Source organism: Rhododendron vialii, chromosome 11a, assembly GCF_030253575.1.
Source record: "Rhododendron vialii isolate Sample 1 chromosome 11a, ASM3025357v1".
Lineage (NCBI taxonomy): Eukaryota > Viridiplantae > Streptophyta > Magnoliopsida > Ericales > Ericaceae > Rhododendron > Rhododendron vialii.
In genome coordinates, this window is record NC_080567.1 from 31,875,376 (window position 1) to 31,902,801 (window position 27,426).

At 38.0% G+C, this 27,426-nt stretch overlaps 4 protein-coding genes and 1 non-coding gene across 5 annotated transcripts; 4 read left to right on the plus strand and 1 right to left on the minus strand.

Moving 5' to 3' along the window:
• LOC131308932 (2-oxoglutarate-dependent dioxygenase 19-like) lies at positions 1-3,757 on the plus strand. Its single transcript, XM_058335974.1, has 4 exons — positions 1-333; positions 628-863; positions 2,367-2,694; positions 3,326-3,757. The coding sequence occupies exons 1-4, from the start codon at positions 46-48 to the stop codon at positions 3,575-3,577; spliced, it is 1,104 nt and encodes a 367-aa protein (XP_058191957.1). The 5' UTR covers positions 1-45; the 3' UTR covers positions 3,578-3,757.
• Positions 3,758-4,572: 815 nt separating this feature from the next.
• Positions 4,573-4,656, plus strand: TRNAL-CAA (transfer RNA leucine (anticodon CAA)). Its single transcript has one exon. It is a non-coding gene; the product is annotated as a tRNA-Leu (tRNA).
• Positions 4,657-13,019: 8,363 nt separating this feature from the next.
• On the plus strand, positions 13,020-16,919 carry LOC131308651 (root phototropism protein 3). Its single transcript, XM_058335605.1, has 4 exons — positions 13,020-13,506; positions 13,932-14,001; positions 14,165-15,457; positions 15,980-16,919. Exons 1-4 carry the CDS (start codon positions 13,394-13,396, stop codon positions 16,523-16,525), a joined length of 2,022 nt encoding a protein of 673 aa, XP_058191588.1. The 5' UTR covers positions 13,020-13,393; the 3' UTR covers positions 16,526-16,919.
• Positions 16,920-17,501: 582 nt separating this feature from the next.
• LOC131308652 (peptidyl-prolyl cis-trans isomerase FKBP12) lies at positions 17,502-21,508 on the minus strand. Its single transcript, XM_058335606.1, has 5 exons — positions 21,351-21,508; positions 20,892-20,925; positions 20,656-20,717; positions 19,101-19,153; positions 17,502-17,786 (listed from the first exon to the last, which is right to left on the minus strand). The coding sequence occupies exons 1-5, from the start codon at positions 21,436-21,438 to the stop codon at positions 17,685-17,687; spliced, it is 339 nt and encodes a 112-aa protein (XP_058191589.1). The 5' UTR covers positions 21,439-21,508; the 3' UTR covers positions 17,502-17,684.
• A 4,317-nt stretch (positions 21,509-25,825) lies between these two features.
• Positions 25,826-27,070, plus strand: LOC131307114 (uncharacterized). The gene has a single exon (XM_058333524.1). It carries the CDS (start codon positions 25,826-25,828, stop codon positions 27,068-27,070), a length of 1,245 nt encoding a protein of 414 aa, XP_058189507.1.
• Positions 27,071-27,426: the final 356 nt, after the last annotated feature.

The following is a 27,426-nucleotide window of genomic DNA, read 5'->3' on the forward strand; positions in this document are numbered from 1 at the left end:
TCTCCTCACTCCACAAACTCTCTCTCTCTCTCTCTCTCCCCAAAAATGGCCCCAGCAACTTCTTCACTGTTTGTTGAAACATCAACCGACACGTCACCGGCTGATGCAACAAAGCGAATAAGCGTCAAGACGCTGGTGGAATCACCTGGTCTCACGTCCATTCCTTCGAACTACTCCTACTCCACAAATCCTGATGAATCTGCTGGTTCAAACCCTGATGAAGATACATTCCCCATCATCGATTTTTCGTTGCTCACATCTGATGATCCTCATCAACGCTCCAAAACCATCCAAGACCTCGACAGAGCCTGCCAAGACTGGGGTTTCTTCATGGTAATTATGCATATGTATATACAGTATATTATAAATATCCATGCACCGAAAATGATGTTCCGAACGGATTTAAAAAAAGAAAAAAAGTAAAGTAAAAGTGTAGGTGAGAGGTCTCAAGTTTACCGTCGACTTGCTTTGTAATCTAACGACTAACTACTAACCGTTCCTTAATTGTTTTATGGGGTCCACATACATCAGACGACATAGAATGATTTTAGGTGCGTACTTATTTTTGTATATCGACTTCTGATATGTTCATGCTTCCATCTTTTTCTTTTTCTTTTCCGGGATTAGCTGGTGAATCATGGGGTGTCGGAGAGGTTGATGAAGGAAGTTCTGGAAGGTTGCAAGGAATTCTTCAATCTGCCGGTGGAGGAGAAGATGGAATTTGCAGGGAGGGACATATGGCAGCCGATCAGGTTCGGCACCGGGGTTGATGTTAAGGTTGAGAAATTCTTCTTCTGGAGGGATTTCTTGAAGGTGATTGTGCATCCTCAGTTTCACTTCCCCAACAAGCCCAAAGGTTTCAGGTACGTACAGATCAATTTCTTATCAACGCCACATTGAAAGATTGAATCCCAAGTTTATGGTATTTCACTTATTTTAAAGCTTAATTATTATTCCCAAAAAAAAAAACAGCATCCAGGATCTTAGATTTGGAATGAAAAATTAAAAGATTGTAGGAGTATTAATTAAGTAAAAGATATATAAGATTGGATTAGTACCGTTTTTATAATTATCTTTAGGAAGTGGCTGACCAGGATTAGGGTTGGCAATGGGGCGGATAGGGGGTGGATACCACTATCGCCGTCCCCGATCCCCAAATCCAAATCCATCCCCACCGGGAAATTATTTTTATCCTTCATCCCCTCTCCAAACGGGAAATGGGGATTCCCGTGGGGAATCGGGGATCCAATTGGAACCACAGGCAAAATCGATATTCTTAATCCGGTATCTCTCCTGTAGCAAGACGCCAAGAACAAACAATACACGCAAAGCTCTTTAAAGCTTCGTTTCTTAGTCTCTCAACATGACGCTATTTCATGAGTTTCCGACGTGAACAATATTTATCAGACGTGAATAATATTTATCTAACTAGAACTATCGATTTGAGTTTTTTTTTCTACTAATCTTCTATCCGTGGTAAGTGAATTCAATTACTTCTATGTTAATTGACAATGAGATTTAGTTTCTTTCTTTCTTCCTCACTTATGTATATATAGTACTCCTATATAATTTTCATTTATGTATATAACTTATTATATATATATACACACACACACACACAAACGGGGCGGGGCGGGGATGGGGCGGGGACCGACTCATACCCATCCCCTACCTGTTCTCCATTTTTTTAAAAAAATTATCCCTATCCCCTACCCGATCTCCGAAAAATCCCCGAATCCCCAATCCATTTGGGGCGAGAAATGGGTCAGGGCGGGATGGGACGGCCGGGATTGCCATCCCTAACTAGGATTCACACTCAACGGCGGCTCAAATTACATGTTTTTCTACATTGATCTTATACTAGTACTACTTTTAAGACCCCGTTACGCTCTCTTCCAAAACTTTTTTTTTCAAAAAAAAAATGTAATTTCAAACTCAAATATAACAAATATAAAAAATAATTTTTTAATTTTTTTTGCACCGTTTAAAAGATCTCAATGAGATATATCAAACAAGATCGATATTGGTAGAAAAATTATTTGCGTAAATATATGATTTTTGATCCTGAAATTACTTTCTTTTTTTTAGAAACCGAAATGGCACCTACGAAAGTGTTTCCTATTTTTTGTTTTCCACAAATGCCCCCAAATACTTGCAATTAATACCCGCCCCATCCATAATAAATATTGCTACTTTCTCGTTCTGAGAAGGTGAGACGAGATTGCTGTATATACGTACGTAACCTTCGATTAATATTGTACTCGGATTAATTAGTACCTGTGTGGGCCCAAAAATGAGCCTCACAAACTCATCTACGCACAATCGATCTGTGCAATTGTTGAACGTTTTGACATTTCTATGAGCAGTGAGGTTGCACGAGAGTACTGCAAAAGCACTCGAGAGGTGACGACGGAATTGCTCAAAGGGATATCGAAGGGCTTGGGATTGGAGGAATGCTACATAGAGAAGAAAACGAATTTCGACGCAGGGTTTCAGCTGTTTGCTGTGAACCTGTATCCGCCGTGTCCGCAGCCGGAACTAGCAATCGGCATCCCCGCACACACCGACCACAGCCTCTTGACCCTCCTCATAGAGAATGAAATCGGAGGCTTGCAGATTCAGCACAACGGAGAGTGGTTCAATGTGAATTCAATTCCTAATTCCTTCCTGGTTAACACTGGCGATCACCTTGAGGTAAAATGTTTTTTGACATATTAAAGAAACTGAAGATAATATTGATAGTAACATGTACGCAGTAAACGATATGTGGTACCATAATGCAATAGAAACACTACCCTTGGTCCTTTATGTCATGAGTACATTTTTGTGCATATTTTTAGTACAAGACATAATTATAAGTAAATTTTCCGAAAATATATTTTTCGGGTGGACCGGGCCCGTTAGCTCCATAATAGCTCCGCCACTAAACATATGTTTGGGCTTCACACAAATGAGTGTGCTGCTACCTGCACAATATTTTGAACACTTTCATCCGTCTTGTCAGCTCTTTTGGAAAAATCGAGCTGTGTTCTGAATTTTTTTACACTAGTTTAAAGACCTATATATTGAGATCTCTAAGTGGGTGAAAAAAAGCCGTTAAATGTTTTATTTTTTCATTTAAAAAAAGTAACGCCTTTTAAAAAGAATAACAAAAATGGGACAAAGAAAGTGAGACAGACAGAGTGTCATCATGTCTTCGCTTCTCTCCATTTTATAAAGAGGAGTCAAAACATCTGTTTTAAAAATATATATTAATAGAGACGCGCCAATATAAATAATATTTACTATATTGTAGCTCATACATGCATTGTGATTGTTTCACCAGATATTGAGTAATGGGAGGTACAAGAGCGTTTCTCACCGGGCAGTTGTTAACAACACCGCTACAAGAATATCCATAGCCGTACCCCATGGACCGTCGCTCGAAACCGCGGTTGGCCCGGCCCCGGAACTGGTAGACGGTGAAAACGGCCGTCCGGCAATATACATGCCTATGAAGTTCAAGGATTATCTCGAACGTCTACTCGAGGGGAGGCCCTGCAACTTGGATCATGTTCGAGTTCCAGTTGCTGAGTAAGAATATTGATGAGTAAATCTATTTGTCCGATGGGCTTGTGATGAATGAATTGGCGATTCAAAAAAAAGAAGCACATAACTATTAGATAGGAATAAAGAAAGAAATTTGGTACAATAAATTTGTTGGAGAATTATATGTACCCATCGATTACGAGAAAATAAAATGTTTGATTGATATGCATGTTAATTTGAACGATAGAATATTGCTAGATGATGTAGCTGTTAACAGTTCATACTCTTTATTTGAGGTCATAATTTGGCACAATAATGTTCATCTCGGCAATGAATGGCTCTCGATTGTTGGGTTGCTAAAATGATATTCGAGCCGTCATATGCACAATTCGACGGCTCAGAAATGCACAGCACGGTACCGTGCACCTCACTGCACAACACTAATCCGAAGTCCGCAGTTAGGTTAGGTAATGTAGAGCACTGGAGCTGATAAATTTAGGTCGGCCTTGTACCAGGAAAAACCTTTCTTAGCTTGGGAACTTTCGTTGACAATGGTATAAGCCTTTACAGATGTAATCAAAACATAGAGCCTTCAATATCTGACAATGACAATATCCCACGACAAGTGGTAAATTGTGCGGTAAATTGTACTGTTTAATTACCCAAATTTTATTCAACTTTCACTTATTTTAACTTTTCACACGTGATCAAGTTGTGCCGACAGTATGAAAGTAAATATAATTTATATTGAAAAATCTTCACTAGATTTTTTGAAGCGAGAAGAATCGATTAAACTCCAAACTAATAATAAAGCAGCTCCTGGAGTAGTCTATCCCATAGGCGGCGTTGATTTTCTAGTTGTGCTGATCTACTTCACCTACATCCTATGGTGTGACAACAACATTCAAAAATAATAATTAAAAAAAAAAGTTTTCAATTTGTATAGAGAAACAATTGATTTTTCCACTCTCGTTTTCACCATACGCATTCCTTTTTATTATTGGTATTGGTATATAATGTTATATTCTAAAACTAGAAAGCAAAGTCAGGATGGCCGAGTGGTCTAAGGCGCCAGACTCAAGTTCTGGTCCTCGTAAGAGGGCGTGGGTTCAAACCCCACTTCTGACAAAAAAGCAGCCTCCGCTTTTTCCCTCTTTTTGTTTCGTGTGTTTGTTTAGCCCCATAACCCATGGGCCATGGAGCCCAAGACAGTTTGGAAACACTCGAACAAGAGTTCAAATCCACGATTGGGCTTGACTTCAACTTGGGCTCTTGGCATACTAGTATCGCTCTGTAAATAAGATCCCAATTGTAAAAAAAACAACACAGACACAAAGATTCGTCTGGCAATCTATTTTTGGTGTGTTTCTGGGTCAGCTTGCGCATACTTTGACTAATTATCATCCCGGCCTGGTCAGAAGCGAGCCATTTACGTCGCAATTACAGAATTCACAAAAAAAAAATTACGTTCTTGCGGCATGGCTCCAAAAAAAAAAAAACGTTCTTGTGAGCCTTTCACTTTGTGTAACCATTGACAATTGTGTGGCCGGAAGCACACCCGGAACTATGGAACAGTGGCGTACTCATTTGGGGTCAAACTTCCATAAACTGATGGCACCTCTTATGCTAGTATATTTATATTTCGGGTTAATTTGTAGAGAAATTCTGCTCATTTCTTTTTTCATTTGAACATTCTAAACATATATTTAGGCAGCAATTAGCATTAAACATACTGAGAGAGAGAGAGAGAGAGAGAGAGAGAGAGTGAGGGGTGGGAAGGTGGAGCAATCGATCTTAATTACTAATCAAATCCTTCATGCACAACTTGCATTTGTTTGATTTTATCTCTTGAAAGACTTTGATGACTCTTCCCGATGGAAACTTTAGTGGGGGCCCAACTATTCTCTCTGTTTTTGTCAAAGGGCCCAACGAAATGAAAGTTCTTAATTATATCTTCTTCTTCTTATTTTCCTAAGGTCCCGTTCTATCAAGGTTCTTATTTTTTAAGTACTTATTTTTCATTTCATGAGATTGGTCATTCTTTCATAATATATCATCTTCAATAAGTACTTATTTTAGTTAGTGGAACACATCCAAACTTGAATTTGTGTGTGTTGTTTTCATTTTACTTCTCACATCTCAAAAAATTGGACACTTTCACTATTTTAGTACTATAAAAAAAAAAAAAAACCAATATCTGTTAATCCGTAATATTTTTGTATAACCAATATGGATCTTATTCAGTAGATGTCAATTAATTCTATTAAACAAGTTTTAAAAATTTCATAAAGCATTATCAATTGAAAGATATAGGCAATATAAAAATGAAATATATGCAATCCCAAAAGTGTCTAACATTATGAGACGGAGGAAATATTAAATTTTGGAAATAATTATTCTCGTTTTGAGAAGATGTGGTCGACGTTCCACACTTATCAATTGATGTTATTGATAAACTACCAACAAAAATGATGGGCTTCGCGTATGAATTCCACACTTGCGGATTTGTGGAGGTAGTATTGCGCACAATTAGCAGGCGGTGTGATTGAATCCTAGGAATAGTTGATGTTCTTGTGATCTAATCCGGACATCTGAGTTATCAAAAGTAAGTAATGCGATTTGTCTCTATATAAAACAATTGGAAATCTAGGACGTATGCTTTTTTATAAAATTAAACCGGGTCTATACGTTTGAAAAGTAGCAAAGAGAACAAATTACACTAAAAGTCTTAAGTTGGAACCCCGCGTAGCAATGTCCTCATTATCGCTCAAGATCATATGATTCAAAAAGAAAATATTTGTTTAAATCATACATAAAAATAGACTCCAATATCATCAAAGATAAACTTCTGAATGGGATAAATGCGTGGACAGCCACAACGACAAATAGGCTTCCCAAGTAGAAACACATATCCTCCAAAACTATTACAAGCCAAGCAACGTATCGCAAGATAATGGTACCCAACACTTTTTTTGCTCGGAGGTGTGTCTTCTAAAGTAGAATGGGACCAAACACCACAACAACTGCAAAGCTTGGATAGAGTTGAAAATATGTAAACCCATTGCGTTATAAGTAGTAATAACACATGAAAGCCAATACACAACAAAAAAACCTCACGGCCGAAAACAAGCTGGTGAGTGGTGGCCCACAAAAATCAAATTATGTTGCCAATAGTATCAATGTATCATAAAATATTGAACAAATAATTGAGACGATGGGAACATTGGGAAGGGCCACTTCTTTTGAAAACCAAATTGGAGACACGGAACGTGTGGGGGAGCTCCAAAGGTAACGTGGCGCAGCTCCCACCACCACTCTTGGCATTTTCGCTTTCTCCCACACCACCCATGCGCATTGGCGGAGACTAATTAAAGACGGAATCAAATTGAGTTGAATTGGCGATCAATACATAAAAGGATCTGGCTTCTCTGCCGTCCGTCCAATCGCGGATAAAGAAGTCTCTGCTGTTGAATCTTGGTCATTCATCTCGATAATCAACAGTTCATATTAATTGGTACAATATCTTACCTAGCGGTGATAATATACTATCGACGAATTTAGACCATTAAAATATTTAGGGACGACTGTAACTTGCGATCACTTAGGACCTACCATCTAAACGTTTGTAATGGCTTATGCATTAGTACTATTTTAAAAGTACTCTCAAGTGCATATAGCTCTTTGAGATGGCACAAATAGCAATTGCATGTAGCTCAAGTATCTTTGGGAGGCATGATCACATACCCATTGATCTTATCATAAAGCTCGTTACAACAATATAGTAAGAGGTAGTACTACGGAAAGAGAAAGTTTTAACTTGGATTGTTCCGTTGTGGTGTAGTGGTTGAGAATGTTTCTGATGATCAACTTTAACTGCAAAAGAAAGAAATGGTGAACGTACGTAAAAGCATGGTGAACGATATTCTAAGCCTTTGGAGGCATTTGACGTGGCCAAACATACTCTTTAGCACCCGTAGCATACAGTGGTCGATGGGATCTTAACTTCAATCCGGACAAGAAGATTCCGTTCGTTTAAGGGTTTTGAATTCTAATCATTTTCATATTTCTCTCCAATCATTATTCTAATTTTTCTCTCTATTTCTCTCTAATCAGTATTCATATTTTAAATTATTACTCTATTTTTCTCTACACTCATTACCTACAAATTCAAATCTAAAATTTCAAAATGAACAAGGTCAAATATTTTGGATCCCTTTCAAATGGCTATGTGTCTATGTGGTGCGGAAAACGACACTCCACGACGAATATGTAAAGTAATCTAGATATGTACTCACAAATCTCCCTCGGTCATTTGAGTGCAAAACAAATACTCCTACAAAACAAAAGGACAGAACAAATATACACCACTCGCATATCATGGTGACAGCAGTACAACGTATTATTATTTATGTATGTAAAATCTTTCCTGTTTCAGTTTTAAGGAAGAGATCTTCTTCTTTTCTTTTTTTGACAAAAACCATGTTTGAAATTTAGATAAAAGATAATTACTCCCAAAAAGATTTTCAGAGGCCAAACATGAACTTGAAGATTCTGTCTGCTCCAATTCGGTTAGGTTGTATCCCTCATCATGTATATACGGAGGACCTTCTTTTTTTTTTAAAAAAAACCCAAAAAAAGTACTAAATAATACGGAGTACTATATACTGGAGAAACTGAACTGTTTTTTCCCACCATCTCTTTTAGTGTTTTTTTTTTTTTTCCCCTCTTTCTTCCAACACTCAACATGCATGATTGAGGAATGGCAGCCATACTCAACCACTTAAAGCTATCATCGGGGTCCCACATTCCTTATCTCTATCATAGTCAGGGTAGGAGCATTGTGTTATTGCAACATTTTCTAGGAAAATAATTTCTGCACTATTTTTTTTAAATAAATACATTTTAAAATTGTATCTTTTTTTCTTGAAAGGAAATTTTTTTTATTAATCATTAAAAATGTTACAGAAATTAATAGGAACAATTCTAAATTTGTGTTTTAATGTTTGTATTAAGTGTAATTTTAAGCGACGATTTCTTGAGTATAGTTTTAAAAAGTTGGAGTGCAAACATCAGTATCTTATATGCTCTATGCCCAATCCTTAATTTCTCTTTCAATCAAGTTCCCCAAAAGACTAGGACCTAGATGTGTCAACAATAGACAGCTACAGGATTTTTTTCTCAAAAAAGATAACTGACAAGATTTTATCACAATCTATGGGTGGTGGGCTCTGAGTTCTCTGACATCTCTATTTCTCAATCTCATGAGCTCAAACAACCATGGGTTTATAAAATGTGAAAATGCACTAAATATATTTTTTCGAAAGAAATTCGAATGGGTAAATGGGTTTAGTTGAACCCTCTCAATCGGATATCGGAGTTACCCCGGGTGGATGCATCTAGTAGCTTTCTATGAGAAATAAAATCAATCCTCAAAAAAGTATTAAGCTTTTAAAAAAGAAGAAGAATAATTTATCAAGTAACTTTCAGTCTCTTCTACTGGTTCTGCATGTGCTCTACTGCTGCTATGCACTTCTATATGCTAGTGCATTTTACAGCAGGGGTGCATGTGTGTTTGGGTGGCTCAATGAGTGTGTCTTCTGCAGGGGTGTGTGTGTGTGTGTTGGGATGAGTGTGAGTGGGTTCTGATGGTCAAGGTTTGTGTCCATTGTATGCGTATGTCGTTTGCTCTCTGTGTGTAATTACTATACAATCAAGTGTTATGAGCAATGTTTTAAATCATGGTATCGGAAAACGTAACAGATGATACGGCAGATATTGGTCTGTATCGGTCGATAAGCAAGTAAATACCAATATTGAAGGTCTGAAATCCCGCTACATAACAGCTTTTACTCAAAATCCTTGTTACAAGGCTAAAGAGGTTTCTGAAGTGATTCCCTAGCTTACTGTCAAGTGTCGATATGTCCGCTGCTGCTAGGCTCCATTACAGGCCTTTTTTTCTATGCATTTTTTTTTTTTTTGGTCAAACGGAAATTGCTTTTTTTCTATGCTAAGCTTAATGATAGAGGCTGCTTATGGGATTTCAAGTTTGCTGGTGCTTAAGGGATGATAATAGGCTCAATTTTGGATTCTCTGGGATTTATTTAGCTCTTGTGGTAGGCTTGAGGTTTTGGGGTTTGGTCTTTTTGGTAGTTAATGTTCTGGTTTTGGGTTTTTTCCTTGTATTTGGTTGGTCTCTTGCCAACTAACCTTCAAAGTCGTGGGTTTGCGTATGATTATGAGGGGATTAATTATTAGGATGCCAACATAGTTCGGATGCTAGATTTTCACGTTGTAATGCCGTCGTGCCTTTGGTCCTTTTAAATTTTAATCGTTGTAATCTCATTCAATGATTAATAGATTCTTTATTTGCCCCAAAAAAAAAAAAACTCATGACCAATCGTATCAAGCCTCAAAAAATCACCTATACAAACTCTATCCTATGTAAGAGCAGATATAAAAATAAAAAATAAAATCTCCTATGCACAGAGAGAGGACTCAGTGGAAAAGATATGAACAGCCTTTCAAAAAGATCAAATCCAAATCATACAGCTAATTCCAGCCTTCCAGCTCCAGGTGATACCTAGTGATATGAACAGCCTTTCAAAAGGTGCAATTTTCCGATAAAAATAAAATACTTTGTGCATAATATATTAATAAAATTTCTTCACACTAATTTAAAGAAAGAATTGATAAGATAACTAATACTATGGTGCAAAGAAATTTAACAAATTAAGCGCGAAAATACTTTATTTTAATTTGAAAATTAATGGACTAACTTTGTAGGGCGAAGGAGGTAGATTATTTTATTTGGAGTTCACTGCTTAGAGTTGTCTCCACAACCAAGTACAGAGGAAGATAGTTAATTTTCGCTGATCAAATCAAATGGGTGAACAATTTTATTTTGTATGGCTTCTCTTCTTAAAGTCTGTGTTTGAATTGCAAAGAGTAGTCTGTGCCATCTGAACCATGCAAAAATATTTTTAATGGTTACTAGATTTTGATAAAAGACTCTTTATGAAAATTACGAAGAGTCTTTTTAAAGTCTAAATCATTGATTATTGAGATGAACAGATGAAATAAGACTATAGAGACTTCTCTGCAGTCCAATTGCAAAGGAGTTGTATTCTTGTTCAAAAATCAAACGGGTGAACAATACTTACTTTGTTAAAATTAAAAAAAACATTAGGTGTGCACCATATGTACATTGCATTATTTGGAATCCATTTTGGGGTCTCACACATAATCTAAGTTGTTCAATTTCTTCATAACATTGTTTTACGGGTTCCTGAAAAAAATCAGCTCATTCAGATATTGATAATCATCGATCGATTTTCGTACTTTAATTTGTAGGAATAAAAATTGAATGCATTGACTAAGCTTTTACCACTATTAGAAGGAGCTAATTTTTTGCAAGGATCCGTAAACTAATATTCTTAACAAATTAAAGTTATTGATGATATGTTTAAATGAGTTTTTGAGAATTTTTTTGGGGTTATGAATGGAGAGAGAAATAGACTAATGATTGAAAGTATGAATAATGAGTGGAGAGCGATAGAGAGAGAGCGAGAAATGAGAATAATGATCGGAAACATGGGTAATGAGTGGAGAGTAATGATTGAAAGTATGAGTAATAAATATTTTTTGAGTTAAAATTTTTTTTCCAAAAACCAAACTGAACAAGGCATGAACCCCTTTGATTATTAGGCTCTGTTTGTTTGGGCGTAAAATGTTTTCCGGTAAAATGTTTTACCTATTTTTCAGTATTTGGTTGTGTCAAAAATTAGAAAAACATTGTACATGTAAAATATTTTCTATCAATTGGATGAAATGACTTACCCTTAAATCTTCCGTAAGTTATTTTCCGAAATGAACCTAGATCTTTCTACTGCAATTCTCACTGTTCAGTTTCCTCGATCGTCAGTCCTGATCCATGTTCAATTTCAATATTCTCAGATCTCTCCACTGTTTAAGTCTCTCTCCCTCCCTCTACACTATTTTGTTGATTTATGTAAATATTTTCAAATGTCAACCAAATACCGGATCGAAAATAAAAGTTTGAAATTTATTTTCTGAAAAAATATTTTACATAAAAAAATATTTTACATTGTAAAACATTTTACATCAAAACAAACGGAGCCTTAATGTGGAATCTCAAAATAGGTCACATGCAATGTGGTGTACATTTACCGTGTACCCAAAGTTGGGCTCTACTTTGTTTTGTGAACGAAAATTTTGTCAATGCCCTAGTGGCCTAGCCAACGGGTGCCCCAATTATTCTTTTCAACCACAAAATGATTTTTTTTTCAATGTCCCATAGCATTGCCACGTAATACTCACTATGCTGTCCATGTGTGGTGGGAAAGAATAGTCGGGGCACCAGTTGGGTTGGCTAGGCCACTGCATTATCACTCTTTGTGAACACGATTACAAATGATGGACCCGCAAAAAATCCAGCACCTGTCAATCACTCAATTGCCTCGGTCAGTAGACTCAGTACATAGAGACCAGTCATTAAGTTTTTGGGTCCATTGGTACCAAACTTTCTCATATTGAGAAGGGGCCTCTATTGAGAATCAAATGCAACCCAGAAAAGACAAATAAAGAATCATTTTTTTTTTACAGAATTTAGTACGAAAAACATCCCAATTCTATCAGGTTATATCAAGACTGAAGACTGATGGCTTCCAAATATGGCATTACACCAATGTTATTGCTTTGTTTGATTCCCATACATGATGGAGGAAAATGACCACAAAAAAAAAAAAAGAGTAAAAAAGAGAGAGAAAGGATTACAGTTTTGCAACTTCTCAAGTTAAATGGTTGAATGATCTAACATGGGATTATTTGGAATTCACCAGATAGCCACAGCAAATATTGAATTTTCTCTACTTATTAGTGGCTCAAGTCTATATTTCCTTGAAAAAATAAGGACTAAATAAAAAAAACTTTGTTACATGTACTCAGGTACTTCCACCAATCTAAATAAAAAGTTCCGCTCTATTTTGTTACTCTCTCTAATTGGGGCACTTGACCTAACGATTGTGTAACCGCATATCGTCCGTTGGCATGGTGAAATTATATGTTCTACTCCTGTAGAGATAAAGTTGATACCTGATTGACGTGTTGGGAAGGAGTTTGGGATAATAAATTCTTCTAGACGTGCTATGCATACAAAAACTATCAGTAGAAACTTTTCACTATATCTCATCAAAAGAGGAATATTTGGGGACTGTAAAATATATCTAGAACATCAGTCATGGTATAAAAAGGAGAACAAGAAAGAAAAACAAAATTTCTAAAGGAGATTAAAGAATAGCAGATGAACTTTAAGTGTTGTCGCAGTGGTTAATCAATTTGCCTCGGCGGGGCTTACCACTCGCAGGGTCGATTTTTTTCGGCAGCGATTTGTCTTTTGGCCAAGTCACCTCACGCAAATGCGTTGGTAATGGCTGTGGAAGGGATCAGAGAGATTAGTTCGGTTCATCGGGACACTCTTCGTTACCTTAAAAGAAAAAGCAGATGAGTCTGACGCTGCTTATGCATAGAGAAAGTTATCTTGACACCCAAAGCCGAAGAAAAGAAATGTGTGGCAAAGGCTCCAAAAAAATACCAGTGATAAGCCCATGACCTCACAGCCTGTTAGATGAGACCCGACAACTAGAGAAAATTCCCAGCAATTCCCATGTGGGATTTTTCTTCATCTTTTTAGGCCTCATCCCCAGTTCCATCTCTGTTTGCTCTGTGTTCTGTTGTTCTGCACATTCTTCTCTCTCTCCTCTTCCTCTGATCAAGCCTGAACCAGAGGCACACAGAGTTCCTGTACCCCTGATTTTCTGGGTTTTTTTTGTTTTTCAGTTTTTTCACCATGTGGGATTCAGAGAGCGAGTCCGGTGCAGGAAGAGAGTACAAAAATGGATTGGTTAGTTCCAGCAAACAAGGTGTCAAGACTGATGGGTTTGAGCAAAGAGGCCAATCTTGGTATGTTAATAATGCAGAAAATAGGTCCCTTCGGGAACATCGGATAAAATTGGAACGATAAAGAATAATGCAGAAAATAGTACTATCTTAGTATGAGGGTATTTACACTGTTTTAGCTTTATAATTACTAGGAACAACTCGGAGCACATGATGAGTTTCTGACTAATCTTGTTAGTTTTATAATTGTGTGTACACAGAAAGATGGGTTTTTTCTTTCTTTCTTTCTCTTTTTTTGTTGTTATTATTGATGAAGCTAGTAATTACCTTTGTTTTCATTATCTTGATCAAAGAATAAGCACTTCATACATGAATATGCACATCTAACTTAAAGATGGATAGGATACTGTTTTCAGCTCTGAATCGCTGAGAACAATTTAGATCACGTGAGCTTCTGAATAATCTTGTGAATCTCAATTGTGAAATAGGCACGTTGCAACTGATATCCCGAGTGACTTCTTGATTCAAATCGGAGATTCTAGTTTCCACTTACACAAGGTACTTATTCTCTTGTCTCAGACATTCGAAGTTTCCAGCTCTAAGCTTTTTTACTGAAGGTTTTCTTAGGAATATTGTCTTCTAAGTTCTAACGTGAATCTCTCTCTCTCTCTCTCTCTCTCTCTCTCTCTCTCTCTCTCTCTCTCTCTCTCTCTCTCTCAAGTATCCGCTGCTCTCTAGAAGCGGCAAGATGAACAGGCTCATCTACGAATCGCGCGAGGGAGATTTAGACCAGGTAGTGTTAGATGATATTCCAGGGGGAGCAGAAGCCTTTGAGCTAGCAGCAAAATTCTGCTACGGAATCGCTGTCGATCTCACAGCAACCAACATCTCAGGCCTAAGGTGTGCCGCGGAATACCTCGAGATGACAGAGGATTTAGAAGAAGGCAATCTCATATTCAAAACCGAAGCGTTTCTCAGCTACGTGGTCTTGTCTTCATGGAGAGACTCCATCCTAGTGCTCAAAAACTGCGAAAAACTCTCACCTTGGTCCGAAAACCTCCAAATCGTGAGGAGATGCAGCGAGTCCATCGCGTGGAAAGCTTGTGCCAATCCAAAAGGCATACGATGGGCCTACACTGGAAAACCACCCAAAGTGTCGAGCCCAAAATGGAGCGAAATGAAGGACTCAAGCCCAAGTAGAAACCAACAAGTCCCCCCAGACTGGTGGTTTGAGGATGTTTCCATTCTAAGGATCGACCACTTTGTTCGCGTGATTACTGCGATCAAAGTAAAGGGAATGAGATTTGAATTGGTTGGCGCGGCACTAATGCACTATGCTGGAAAATGGCTCCCGGGTTTGATCAAAGAAGGGAGCGGAAATGGCGATGAAGTGAGTAACAGTACTGGGAGCAGCAGTGGCAGTGGTGGGAGTAGTTGGAGAGGGGGGCTACATATGATTTTGGCAGGGAATAAAGATGACATACCAACGGTTCAGTCAAAAGATCAACGACTTATTATAGAGAGCCTGATAAGTATAATTCCACCGCAGAAGGATTCTGTATCGTGCAGTTTCCTTCTGCGGCTACTTAGAATGGCCAATATGTTGAAGGTGGCTCCGGCTTTGGTTACTGAATTGGAAAAACGAGTTGGAATGCAGTTTGAACAGGCAACATTGCCCGATCTTCTTATTCCTTCGTATAGTAAGACCGATACTTTGTACGATGTGGATTTAGTTCAGAGGCTTTTGGAGCATTTTCTTGTTCAGGAACAGACAGAAGGTTCGAGTCCTAGCCATCAGTCCTTCTCTGATAAACATATGTATGAAGGAAGTCAAAGGGGGAATGTTCCTAATGCCAAGATGAGAGTGGCCAGGCTTGTGGATAGTTATCTTACGGAAGTGTCAAGAGATAGGAACCTTTCGCTGACAAAATTCCAGGTCTTAGCAGAGGCATTGCCAGAATCAGCTAGAACATGCGATGATGGACTATATCGAGCTATTGATTCCTATCTTAAGGTAAACGAAATCCAAGTTTTTGAGTTTTTAAACAAAGTTTTAGCTTCTGCTTCTCAATTATGGCCTGCATTTGTGTTTACCAATGATATTTGTTGTACCTTTCAAAAACTTAGAGTGAGATGCTGATACAAGACAGGTAATCGATCTGCTATTAGTGGCAGTTTGCCAATCTTGTATCGGCATGTCTGCAAGTGTGGAACCAAACACATATCCTCTGCTTGCCCAGATCACACGAGGCAACTTACCCAAAAAAAAAGAGGATCACATGAGTCAGTACATGACATTGAACTTGGTGTTTTTATGCATACCTGATTTCTTAGACTGAGTGTTCAAAAAAGGACAAGACTTGACATAAAATGAAAAGCCTAGAGATGTTGCCCACCACAATGAAGATGATATGCTAATGTGTGAGAGTTTTGGCTTTTTAAATAGCAAACTTCCATATTACTAATTGCTTGTATAGATATCCATTACAGTCTACCTTAATCAGAATACTTCGGCTTGAAATCTTACCATTGACAGGCCCATCCAACACTCTCAGAGCACGAAAGGAAGCGACTCTGCCGTGTCATGGATTGCCAGAAGCTCTCAATCGATGCCTGTATGCACGCTGCCCAAAATGAACGCCTTCCATTACGAGTGGTGGTCCAAGTTCTCTTCTCTGAACAGGTGAAAATAAGCAATGCAATAGCCACAAACTCCCTAAAAGAAGCCGGAGACTCCCACTTCCAGCCCATGGTATCAAACAGGAAGACGTTACTCGAGGGGACTCCACAATCATTTCAAGAAGGATGGGCGACAGCTAAAAAGGACATCAACACGCTTAAATTTGAGCTCGAGAGCGTTAAGGCAAAGTACTTAGAGCTCCAAAACGATTTCGATACATTGCAGAGACAGTTCGATAAGACGGTGAAGCCAAAACATGCATCGGCCTGGACCAGCGGGTGGAAAAAACTTGGAAAACTCACTAAGATGACGGGTCTGGAGACGAATGAGATGGGGTCGCAGATGCCGAATGCAGACCAGACTAGGAAGGCTACCAGAAGGTGGAGAAATTCCATTTCCTGAGAAGGGAGACAATGAAAGAGAAAAATGATTGATTCCCAGTTCCTACTCTCATCGGCTGCAATATTCGTTGTTCTTCTGTTTCGACTGTTTTGTTCTTCTGTTGGTTTGAGAAAATCTCGGACTTCTCCCCTTCTATAGTGTTGTTTTCAACAACTAGGTTTTACACTTTCAGTTTGTCACCAATCCTTTTGTTATTTTTTTGTCTTCCCTGAGTGGAGTAATTTTGGTGTTACTTGCCATTGTTCATTCATTGTTTTGGTGTGTTCATTTTGTGTATGGAAAAGCCTCTTTGTTTCCCCTTTTCTGTACTTTTGTTGGCATAAGAAACTATGGGACTTTCCCCTTGCAACAGTGGTGTTTCAACAAGTATTTCAGGCTTTCTGTTTGTGACCAATCTTTGTGGTGCTTGTTTTTGTTCATTGTCCAACTGTGTCTCGTTTGGGTAATTACCATACACATTAGTTTTTAAATCATATTACAATAAAATCACCATAATCTTACGAACAATGCTAAAAATAGCCTCACTAGGTTGTTGCATGTTGTTGAGGTTGATAAAGTGCATAGAAGCATATGAAAGTAAATTGAAAAGTGTAGGTGTATTGGAATATGTGTTTTGTGTTATTTTCGTAGCTTACTTAACGGTTCAGTGCTGTCGATAGAAAGACCCTAATTTTTATGTAGTTGATCAACTTTGAAAGCTACTCCAAACGAGATGAAATTGTGATTACGATTGTCAAAACACACAAGACACAGACAACTAAACAAACTAAATTACCGAAGTGGATTGCAATGAGGACCCGCAGGTTGAACGAAACTGTCCACGAACAGGGAAGCCAAATGTATAAAGCAAGAACATGACCAAACTAGTCATTCGGAAAAAACTAGACCAAACCCGATCGACTTTATGGATCATTTTTTCACAGCACTAGAAAACCAAGCCGAATTCAAACACATAACAGAACAAAAGCCAGAAAAATTGCTAGGGAATTATTTATTTCATCGCAGATAAATTCAGCAACCATAAGTGCCCCACAAAAAGTTTGACAATATCCAATAAGTACTAGTCGATGCAACCCACAATACTGAAATTACGATACAACCCACAATACTGAAATTACGCAGACGAATACTCAGATGATTGCCATCTCCAAATACGAATCTATTTCAGACTCAGAACTTCAATCTCAAAAACCAGAACAGAGTTGGGCTTAATACCCCATGCTGAGAATCCACTGGTACCATAAGCATAGTCCGGAGAGCACTGCAAAGATCATCAAATCAGATTTAGGAAAAATGCTCTCATATATGCCATTTATGAAGTTAGTCTCAAATAGGAGAGAGAACTTACACCAACAGTTTCCTACCAGGCACAAGAAATATGGAGTGCTTCTACAGCAGTACTCACTACCGTGGGAGGGATAGGGGGGGTATTCAAATAAGAGATTTTTTTTTCTTTTGATCAGCAGTAAGAGATCAATTCAAAGCAATTAGAAAAGTTGGGAAAAAAAAAATTTGTTGGAAAGAAAAGTTACATTATTCAATGAACTTTGCATAATAAACATTACTAAAGAACATGAAAGACTAAATGCGTTGGCACCATTAGGAATGAAAGTCAAAGACTTCAAGGTTTTCCCAAACCATCGCAAAAGTTTAGTGGATGCTTGTTAGCTCCCATGCTGAATGAAAACAGATAAGAGTCAGAAATAACCCCGAAAATCACTACCCAAAAAAATCAGATCAAGTGATATAGGACAGATTTGGAATTGGGTTATGAATGCTCAAACACAAAGGGAATGGGCTGTTTTTTGGGCCTTTGAACAGTAGACGTGAATAGTGAAAGAGAAGAGATGAGAAGAACGGTTTTACGAACATAGATCTAGGCCTCACACCTAATTTACCAAAGGCATCACACCCAAGGCCTCTTTAGCATCACACTAAAGAACGGGATTGCATCACACCAAAGAACGGGATTGCATCACACAATCATAAAAGCATAAAGCTCTTGTAATTTTCAGTTATTCATATCTCAAACTCTTGAAGGACAACAATTTATAGGCTCCTAATGTGTTCAATGCCAAAGATTGTTCCTATGCCCTAGATGGCCGGGTAGGATGAATGTGTTGTACGATGGGTGAATACAATGTGTGGTCAAAGCTATCTAAATGAAAAATCACAAGACTCATGCATCCACCAATGGAATACACATCAACCCAAAACTTTGAATCTTCTGAAACTACCAAATTATCCATTCCATTTATTATGGAATTCATCAGTAAGATATATTCAGGAGACTCAGGACCACCTAAATTGTTTCCCATATTGCACTAGCGTGCTTATAAGCCCCTGAAAGGATGAGAGTTTACAGCTCACCAAAACTCAGTGAATAAACTGGAAACCAGAATCTTTATCACAAATCTAAAATCTCCCATCTTATACAACTGCTTAATTTCCCTCAACTTCCAAGTTAGAACTGCGGGACTATTGGTTCACCTTTTTTGAGTGATTCCCAAAACAGAAAAAAAATGTAAACTAGGAAGAGAAGCACAACCATAAAGCCGAAAGGTCAGAGTATTACCGTTAACCGAGCAACTTCTCCCACCTGCATTCCCATCACACCTTCATCCCAACCTGAAAGTATGTACAAATTCACCAATGGAATTTAGAACCATAGACAATTTACACTCAATGTAAAATGAAACAACAATTAATTGCCTCAATGAATAAGTACCAATAATGCTAGCAAAACTGCCTATATTAATATTCTGCAAAGCTACGCAATGACCCAGAAGAAAACAATCAATCTGTACACAATAAATTAAGGTAATTTCCACCCAAATTAATGTTACATGTATATATTTCAGACCTCAATGTATATATTTCAGACCTCAATAGAGTTCCGATCTATATTAACAGGGTCACAGATCATTATTGTAAAAGGAACAGGAACGGGAGCATGATGCAGCACATGCTTCAAAATGTGGTTTGATAAGACTAGACTAGTAGTCTAGTACAAAGAAGTTCTTCTGGAGCAATTCTTCATAATTACAAAGACCAAGTAGTTACCGATAGAGGGAAAACTTTCAAATCTCTTTGGTTACCATATTTCCAGGCGCGTTCCAAAATGCAAAGTATTAGTAGTTTATTTGGTGACAGTAACTTTGGTTATGAAAATGGTATTTGAGGTTCTTTTTCCACAAATATTACGGACACTATTTGATGGTGGGGCATTTATCCCAAAAGGGAATAATTCAACAAACCCAACAAAACTTACAGGAAGTTGATTAATGTTACCACATTAATGATAACCCAATTTGTCAATGTAATCAACAAATCAAGAAGCCATGTCGATTCCTGTATTAAGAATGTAGTCCAAGAGTCTATAAGTTTGAAACTTATTTCAGTATTTTTTACTTTTCGTAACTTTTTTTTAAGCTTTTCGTAGTAATTTTTGGGTGTTAATCAGTCGTCTCGACAAGACTAATCGGAAAAGTATAAAAATATGACCAATGTTGAAAAAATTCAAATAAGACGGTAGTGTAGACAATAAGACAATTGTTTGATATTTTTTGTCTTTAGTGAACTTTTTTTCTTTTTCCAGTCATAATTTTGTACTTTTTAGACTCTTCTCGTCGAGACGGATGATTAATCCAAAAAATCACTCAAATCTAACAGAAATTCAGAAAAAATGAACAAAACACACAAAACGAAGAAAATAATTAAGTTTACAAGAATGAGAGTATGAGTTATATATCCAATCATGCAAAAGGACTGAGTGATATGCTACTATGCTTTGTCAAATAATCCTCCAATAGCATCCTTCGTTTCCGCTCTTAATCCTCGTTCTACACTCAGACTCTCGATCCTTGCTCATGTGAAATTTAATAGTCCGGAATGTTATCGAAACACGCTTTCTTGCTCCTGCTCACACTCACTCATGCACATTATGCAACTAAGGTCATATGGTCTCATATCGTCGGGACACGTGGAAGCCGTATCGTACAAGCTAGAGTTTTAAAGGTAATTAATTAAAACAGCACACAAGTGAAGATACTTGAACATCAAAACTCTAGTTGAATATAGAACATCTATGCAAATTGACGCCGCATTACGGATAAAATGATAAACATTACCTTTAATGACGGTTCCTTGGCCAATTTTAAAGGTGAATGGTTTCTGCCCGGGGTCCTTCGTGCTAATATCGAAAACAAATGAAAGAAAGAGAATGAGAATAACCCAAATTAAGACAAAAGCGGTCCCTATAAAAACTCACCCTTAAAGAACTAGCTGGGGGGGGGGGGGGGGGGGGGGGGGGGGGGGGGGTTACCCTAAATATTGATACAGAGAAGCTGAAGTTCATAACATGTACCTCCAGAACTTCTGAGAAAGATCCCCATCTTTGCCTGCAGTCAATAGGACACAGAAGTCAAATCACAATCACACACTACACCATACAAAGTTAATTAGTGCTAATCCATAAAACTATCACCAAAAAATCGATAAACCCGTCAATCTTTTCAAATGCGTTGACAAGAATTTTGTTACATCGTCTTTCTCCTATCTCTGATCGAGAGACTAGCACAGTCCTCTCCTAAAACTCCCAAATTTAAGTGGAACCGAATATACATACAAAACCCATATGCATATACACATACCCATTTGGAAAATCAGCTGCGGTATTGGCCATACACAAATTCAACTCCATGGATGCTTATACAGATATGATATATCAAAAAAAAAAAAAAATATATATATATATATATATATATATATATATAGAGAGAGAGAGAGAGAGAGAGAGAGAGAGAGAGAGAGAGATGGGTCTAACCAAAACCGGTGCAGTGGACGGTGACGTCCTGACCAGCGGCCGGTTTGGGGCCGGTTCCGGCTGCGAGGATTTCCTTTTGTACTCCCATCTTTTTCCCTCTTTGCTTCAGCTACTCCGTGTGTGTGTGTGTGTTTTCGGCGATTGTCTAGAGGGTTTATACAGAGAACCAGTTAGGGATTGAGAGCACGTGATAATCACGTGCATGGGAGGGGTTAATAACACTTTGCCCCTTTGGGTTTGGGAAAGTTTCGCTGAATAGTTTGTACCCCGTATTTTGGTTGCGCATTTTTCTTGTTGAAGCGTAAGGTTTCAAATTTCAAGAACCTTGTAAGAATTTAGGACGCTGCTATTCGCAGCCCTCTATTTACTCCCATAGCCCGTTAAAAATTTTCAATTATACTCGACAGTCAGTTACCGAAATTGAGATATATTTTCAGCGTCCAATTACCGAAATATAATATTTTTTTCAACAGATATTTACCAAAAATGCATGTTCGGCAGTTGTTTACCGAAAGTTGAACATATTTTTGACATGTAGTTACCGAAATATAATCTTGTTTTCAACAGCAATTTACCGAAAATGTTATTTATGATTTTCAACAATCATTTACCGAAATTTAGTTGGCTACGGGAGTAAATAGAGGGCTGCGAATAACGGCGCCCAGAATTTAACTACTCATAATTTATTCAAGGGTAAATTTCATTGACCTCCCCTGAGGTTTCTAACACATGTAGGGACCACCCTAAGGTTTCTGAAATGCCAATAACCTCCCTTACTTTTGCTAACAATATTAATATTCCCCCTCAGCCACTTTTCCGTTAAACAACTTAATAGAAGCTGTTGATTCATGACATCAGTATCCTATACCACTAAAATGTCTATTTTACCTCCTCACACCTTCCAACTTTACGCTCCACAATTCACCTTTTTTTTTTTTGATTCAACGGTAAGGGGCGTCTAGGTTAGTTTACGCGCAAATCAACTAATTCCTTTATTGGTTGGTCAAAAGTAGACCATCTATGCCGGGACTATAAGAAATCAATTAATTCCTTCATTGTCGAATGACGAAGGTGGTCTTTTTGGCCACTGCTGGAGTTTAGCCCGCATTTGTACGTTCGAAGGCGGTCTTTTTCGAGATGTTTGGGTGTTGACCCCACCTACTGACAAATGAGAATTTGGACCGTAAAAAGGTATTTTAGCTGAGTTTCTTTTCCATTTTGGGTGTTTTTGTTTGTTTGCCTTTAACATTTGGTTGGATTTCCTTCTCCTGTTAAGTTTTCTGGAATAAATTGTTACTTTTACCGATAAAAAAAGAAGGTCAAACCTTAGTCAATTACGTAGGGATCAAACTCACCAACCAACCGGAATACCCTTGAGAGGCTAATTCACACTCGACTGTAACAAAAAAAAAATTTCACTCTCTCAATAAAGGTGAGCCAATAGGGTTTGCTGAGTTTGGAGGGTATGTGCGCGCTTTAGAGAGAGAGAGGCGCTAAACGATGGAGGAGAAAGGAGGATGCGGTGTTATAAATATACATTGGGAGATCCATTGAGTGGATTAAACTGAGTTTGCTCTTCTTCTATTTTTATTGAAAGTTTTGCTTAATTTCCTACACCCACGGGATAATGGCACCATGCTAATGCCCCACCTCCTATGGAACACAAAGCATATAAAAAAAATATTAAAACAACTGAGAGAATAAAATGATGGCTATGTTATTGACTGAGTTCATGAAAAAGCTAACTTCTTGTGTTTGGGATTTGTATAGTTATTTATGCTTTTTATTAGATGGGTATTTTGTTCTTTTAAATGCCTAAGTTAATGCCAAGGTTATTCCGGTTGGTTTGTAAGTTTGCTCCCTACACAATTGACCAAGATTCGACTTTTGAGGTTATGCCACAAAAATTAATTTTTTATAGTTCCGGCATAGATGATCTGCTTTTGACCAGACCAATGAAAGAATTAATTGATGTGCGCGTAACCTAGCTTGGACGCCCTTTACCGTTGAATCCAAAAAAAAAAGGGTGAATTGTCGAGCGTAAAGTTGGAAGATGTGAGGAGGTAAAATAGACATTTTAGTGGTGTAGGATACTGATGATGTCATGAATCAACAGCTTCTGTTAAGTTGTTTAACGGAAAAAGTGGCTGAGGGGGAATATTAATATTGTCAGCAAAAGCAGGGGAGATTAGTGGCATTTCAAAAACCTCAGGAGAGGTCCCTGCATGTGTCAGAAACCTCAGGAGAGGTTAGTGAAATTTACCCTTTATTCAATTGGAATTCTAAACTCTCGTGCAAGCATTTCACGATACCCAGTTGAGCAGTAGAAAGAACTTTCTCCTTTGTATTTTTATCAAACAACTTGGGAGCATCACATGCGATTTCTACCATTTATTTGTTTGTGTGATGAATATGCCAAAGAAATGAATTTCCGTGTGACCGGAAAAAAAGAATATGCCAAAGAAATAGGTTTCAAAGAGAAGAAAAATGATAACTGAGTAAAAATGTTAAACAATGGTACATGAATGTACAGCAGTAACTCGCACCGTAACTCAATCAACAGTGGCAAGGTTGAAGGCAAGGCTATTGGAGCTCGAATTACAAAAAACAGCCAACCATTTTAGCGAAAAGCAGTGAATATCGAGGCTTCTGCACATGCAACACATTATGTTACAACCACTCCCCTGCCACCCATGGCTAAGGGCCATCATTCGGCCCACAAGCCCAAAGTCCACACCTGGTTTGGCCTAGCCCAAACTCTACATGTGTTGGGTTTGGGCCTAAAAATTCTTGCTCGGGTCTGTTCTTAGCCCGTAGATAACCTGTATACTCATACAGTATGAGATAAAATCTCTCCTAAATTTGTTTTATTGATGAGTAGGATGCATAAGATAACTGTCTCAAACTTCTCATTATTCCATTTTAGTCTGTTTAATTGCTCAAACAAAACAAAGTTATTCTAATAAGAAAGGAAAAAAATGAAATGAATTCTAATCAGACTACACAAAGTTATTAGTTACTTGTATTGGGACCAATTGCTTGTCGTGCAACGGTGCAAAGTGAAGTAGTAGTGGACTTTATTTATGGAATCTAAAATTATGATCACAAAGGAAAATCTCATAGTGGACTTTCATTAATTGTATAATAGCATTTGCCTACTAGTGGACTCATTACCATTTTTTTTTTCTCCTTACATTTCTGACCGTTGGTACTTTGGTAGTATAGAACTTAGGGATTTTTGGCTAAATAAGTTAACTGACTTAATTTTTTTATCTTTATTTATTTTTTTTCGCATTTATTAGTTTTCATCGATTTTCTATGAATTCTTTGTGGATTTTTAGGTTAGTTTAAGTTTATTAAGAATCATACGGAAAAAGAAATTAGTCAAGGACCGTGTGAGCTGCCCCAAACACCTTGAGATATCCCAAAAAAAAAATAGAGCTATAAGAAAAGATTGAAGGAATATAAGGTGATTGATTTTGTGATATTAAATTCTTGTACAAAACTACGAATCCTAATTTCTTTTTCATGTATGAATTCTTGATTAACTTAAACTAAACTTAAATAGTATTAATTTAAAGAATGCATTGTTTTGAAATAAATTATTTTTTTCACAAAAAGAAATGTTTACCCAATTCTCTTACCCGTTCATTCTAAGGCTCGTTCAGTTATGATTGTTATTTTTGTAATTTTTTATTTTTTATTTTATGAAAATAGATACATCAATTTTAATTTAAAAAATAATCCGTTACTCCGGATTTCACAACTCTTATCACTTTATTTTCTCCTTCTATTCAATTCTGCTCCACAGATCTCTCATTTAAGAATCTCCTAAAAATTCAAACACCACCCAGAAAATACGGATCCCCATGAATACCAAAAAATCTAAAAAAATACACTGACACCACGGTCCCCACACGCAACGCCACCCAGATCAACTTCCCAATAAATGCATGCAAAACCCCATCTCTCCCTCCATCCATATTCCCAAAGGGCCCACACCACCCACCACTCTCTCTATCTCCTTTCTCTCCACATTTTCCACACCATCTTTCCTCTGCCCCTTTCCTCGTCTCCGTTTCTTCTCATCAGCTCAATGAAGGTCCGTTACACACCAAGATCATGATAAAAACCCATCTGAAACCCCCCTTCCATTGGTTGATCTGAGAGGGAAAAAAAAAAAAACCAGGAAAGTTGGACACACAAAGAGGACAAATGGAAGTTCAAAGGATAAAACAGCTGATGCTCCTCTGGTGCCGAATGAAAAGCACCCGCGTTGCCCTGACGGGTGGAAACCACACCGCTTCTAGGTTTTGCTCTCGCTAAACCCTCTTCTCTCTCTCCTCTGGCTTTATTACTATCTTTCCTGCAATCTTAGCGAGGTATTCCCTTCTGGGTTTTCCCCAAATCTCTCATTTCAGATCCAAGATTTGATTTTTGGTGATTTGGAATTCGGTTGTGATTGGTTTGATACGATGGAATTGGCTTGCGGGTATCGACCCAAGAATGAAATCAAGGTGAAAAGAATGAATGGCGAGACAATGGGCTTGAATTTGGACAGTAGTTACAATACCCTTTTGGTAATTAAGCTTCCTAGTTCACAGGCTCTAAGGGTTGTGTCTCGATCCTTGTTTCTTGCAATGCTGATTATCGCATTGCCCTGCATTGGTTCGTTCCTTAGAGGAATACCCAGTTCTTTGAATGACGCAGAAGCGATTGGGTCTCATTCGATTGGTTCTGATTTTTTGCCTTTGCTTTTTCACGATTTGTCGGCCGAAGGGCTGGTCAAGAAAGGCGATAGAGTTCTCATTTTGAGCTCTGGTGGTGGAAATTTCATGGATTATTCAGAGTTCTTGAACGAGAATGGGATTGATTTGGCCATTGAATCCGATCTAGCCATGAAAGGATCAATACCAGATGAGACATTTGATTTTGTGCTTTCGTTTAGCGCAAACGATAATAAAGTTGTGGATAGAGTGCTCAAGATCGGGGGTCTTTTGGTTATGCAAGTAAGCAATGACCCTTCAAATCCGTTCCAGCAACATTCAAATTACAAAATCGTGTATCTTAGGCGATTTGACTCCATCGTGGTTGCAATGAGGAAGGCGGGTTTGGCGGATGAATTTGTGAAGTTTCCAAGAAAGATTCGACAATGTGGTGACATGGTGGAAGCCAAGAAATTAGCATTGAAAAGTTTAGAAGATGTATTGCTCGAGCCACCTCCTCGACGAGCATTAGCGAGGCAAATCAAGTTCTTACCAGACTTGTTAGGAGATTCGCTGCAAAGTTACCGACAACGGATTTTTATCACAGATGACAACGGTGGTGTTGTTCAATGGTTTTACAAGAACTATCCAACTAGAAACCAGTACTTTGAGGTGCACAATTTGGAGGTTGGGATTTACGACGAGGAAAAAGGGGATAAATTATTGTCGTTGAGCAGAAGTACAAGTACGAACAAGGTGATTGGGGTATCGGATTGGTTGAGTAAGAATGTGAGGGAGGAGGACTTTGTTGTGATGAAGGCCGAAGCGCAAGTGGTGGAGGAGATGGTGAGGGAGAAGACAATATGTCTGGTGGATGAACTGTTCTTGGAGTGCAAATACCAGTGGCAAGGTGATGGGGAGGAAAATGAGGGGAAAAGAGCTTATTGGGAGTGTTTGGCACTGTATGGAAGGCTAAGGGATGAGGGAGTAGCTGTCCATCAATGGTGGGGTTGATTGTTGGAGAAGGCTTTTTCTAATTTAAAGCTTCTCAATGCTTGATTATTCCATTTTATGAAAGTACCAAGGTCCGGCGTTCATGAACACATTGAACTTCTATGTGGCTAAGAGCCCTCACAGCCCGTGCACAACTCGCGAACGACGAGAGTGCAGTATGTGTATGTTTTTGTTAATCGTAGTGTTTGTTTTGGGTGTATTTGTTGCTCTCTTAGTGTTTTAGGTTGTGGTTGGTTTCATGTTATTGTAGTTGTTTCCTTTGGTTCTTGGGTGGTTATGTATTCTATTGTGGAGTAAAATAAAGGTAAGGTAGGAGGAGGAAATCAAAGATTTCTTTTGTTCTCCTTTGTGCTTGT

Bases quoted from the DNA above. Each gene is read 5' to 3' on its own strand.
- LOC131308932 (XM_058335974.1), top strand. From the start codon at position 46: ATGGCCCCAGCAACTTCTTCACTGTTTGTTGAAACATCAACCGACACG. The intron at 334-627 runs GTAATTATGCAT...TTCCGGGATTAG, and splicing joins AAGACTGGGGTTTCTTCATG to CTGGTGAATCATGGGGTGTC. The intron at 2,695-3,325 runs GTAAAATGTTTT...TTGTTTCACCAG, and splicing joins ACACTGGCGATCACCTTGAG to ATATTGAGTAATGGGAGGTA.
- LOC131307114 (XM_058333524.1), top strand. From the start codon at position 25,826: ATGGAATTGGCTTGCGGGTATCGACCCAAGAATGAAATCAAGGTGAAA.
- LOC131308652 (XM_058335606.1), bottom strand. From the start codon at position 21,438: ATGGGAGTACAAAAGGAAATCCTCGCAGCCGGAACCGGCCCCAAACCG. The intron at 20,926-21,350 runs GTTAGACCCATC...TATTGACTGCAG, and splicing joins CGTCCACTGCACCGGTTTTG to GCAAAGATGGGGATCTTTCT. The intron at 17,787-19,100 runs GTAATACTCTGA...TGATCTTTGCAG, and splicing joins GAGAAGTTGCTCGGTTAACG to TGCTCTCCGGACTATGCTTA.
- LOC131308651 (XM_058335605.1), top strand. From the start codon at position 13,394: ATGTGGGATTCAGAGAGCGAGTCCGGTGCAGGAAGAGAGTACAAAAAT. The intron at 13,507-13,931 runs GTATGTTAATAA...ATTGTGAAATAG, and splicing joins GAGCAAAGAGGCCAATCTTG to GCACGTTGCAACTGATATCC. The intron at 15,458-15,979 runs GTAAACGAAATC...TACCATTGACAG, and splicing joins CTATTGATTCCTATCTTAAG to GCCCATCCAACACTCTCAGA.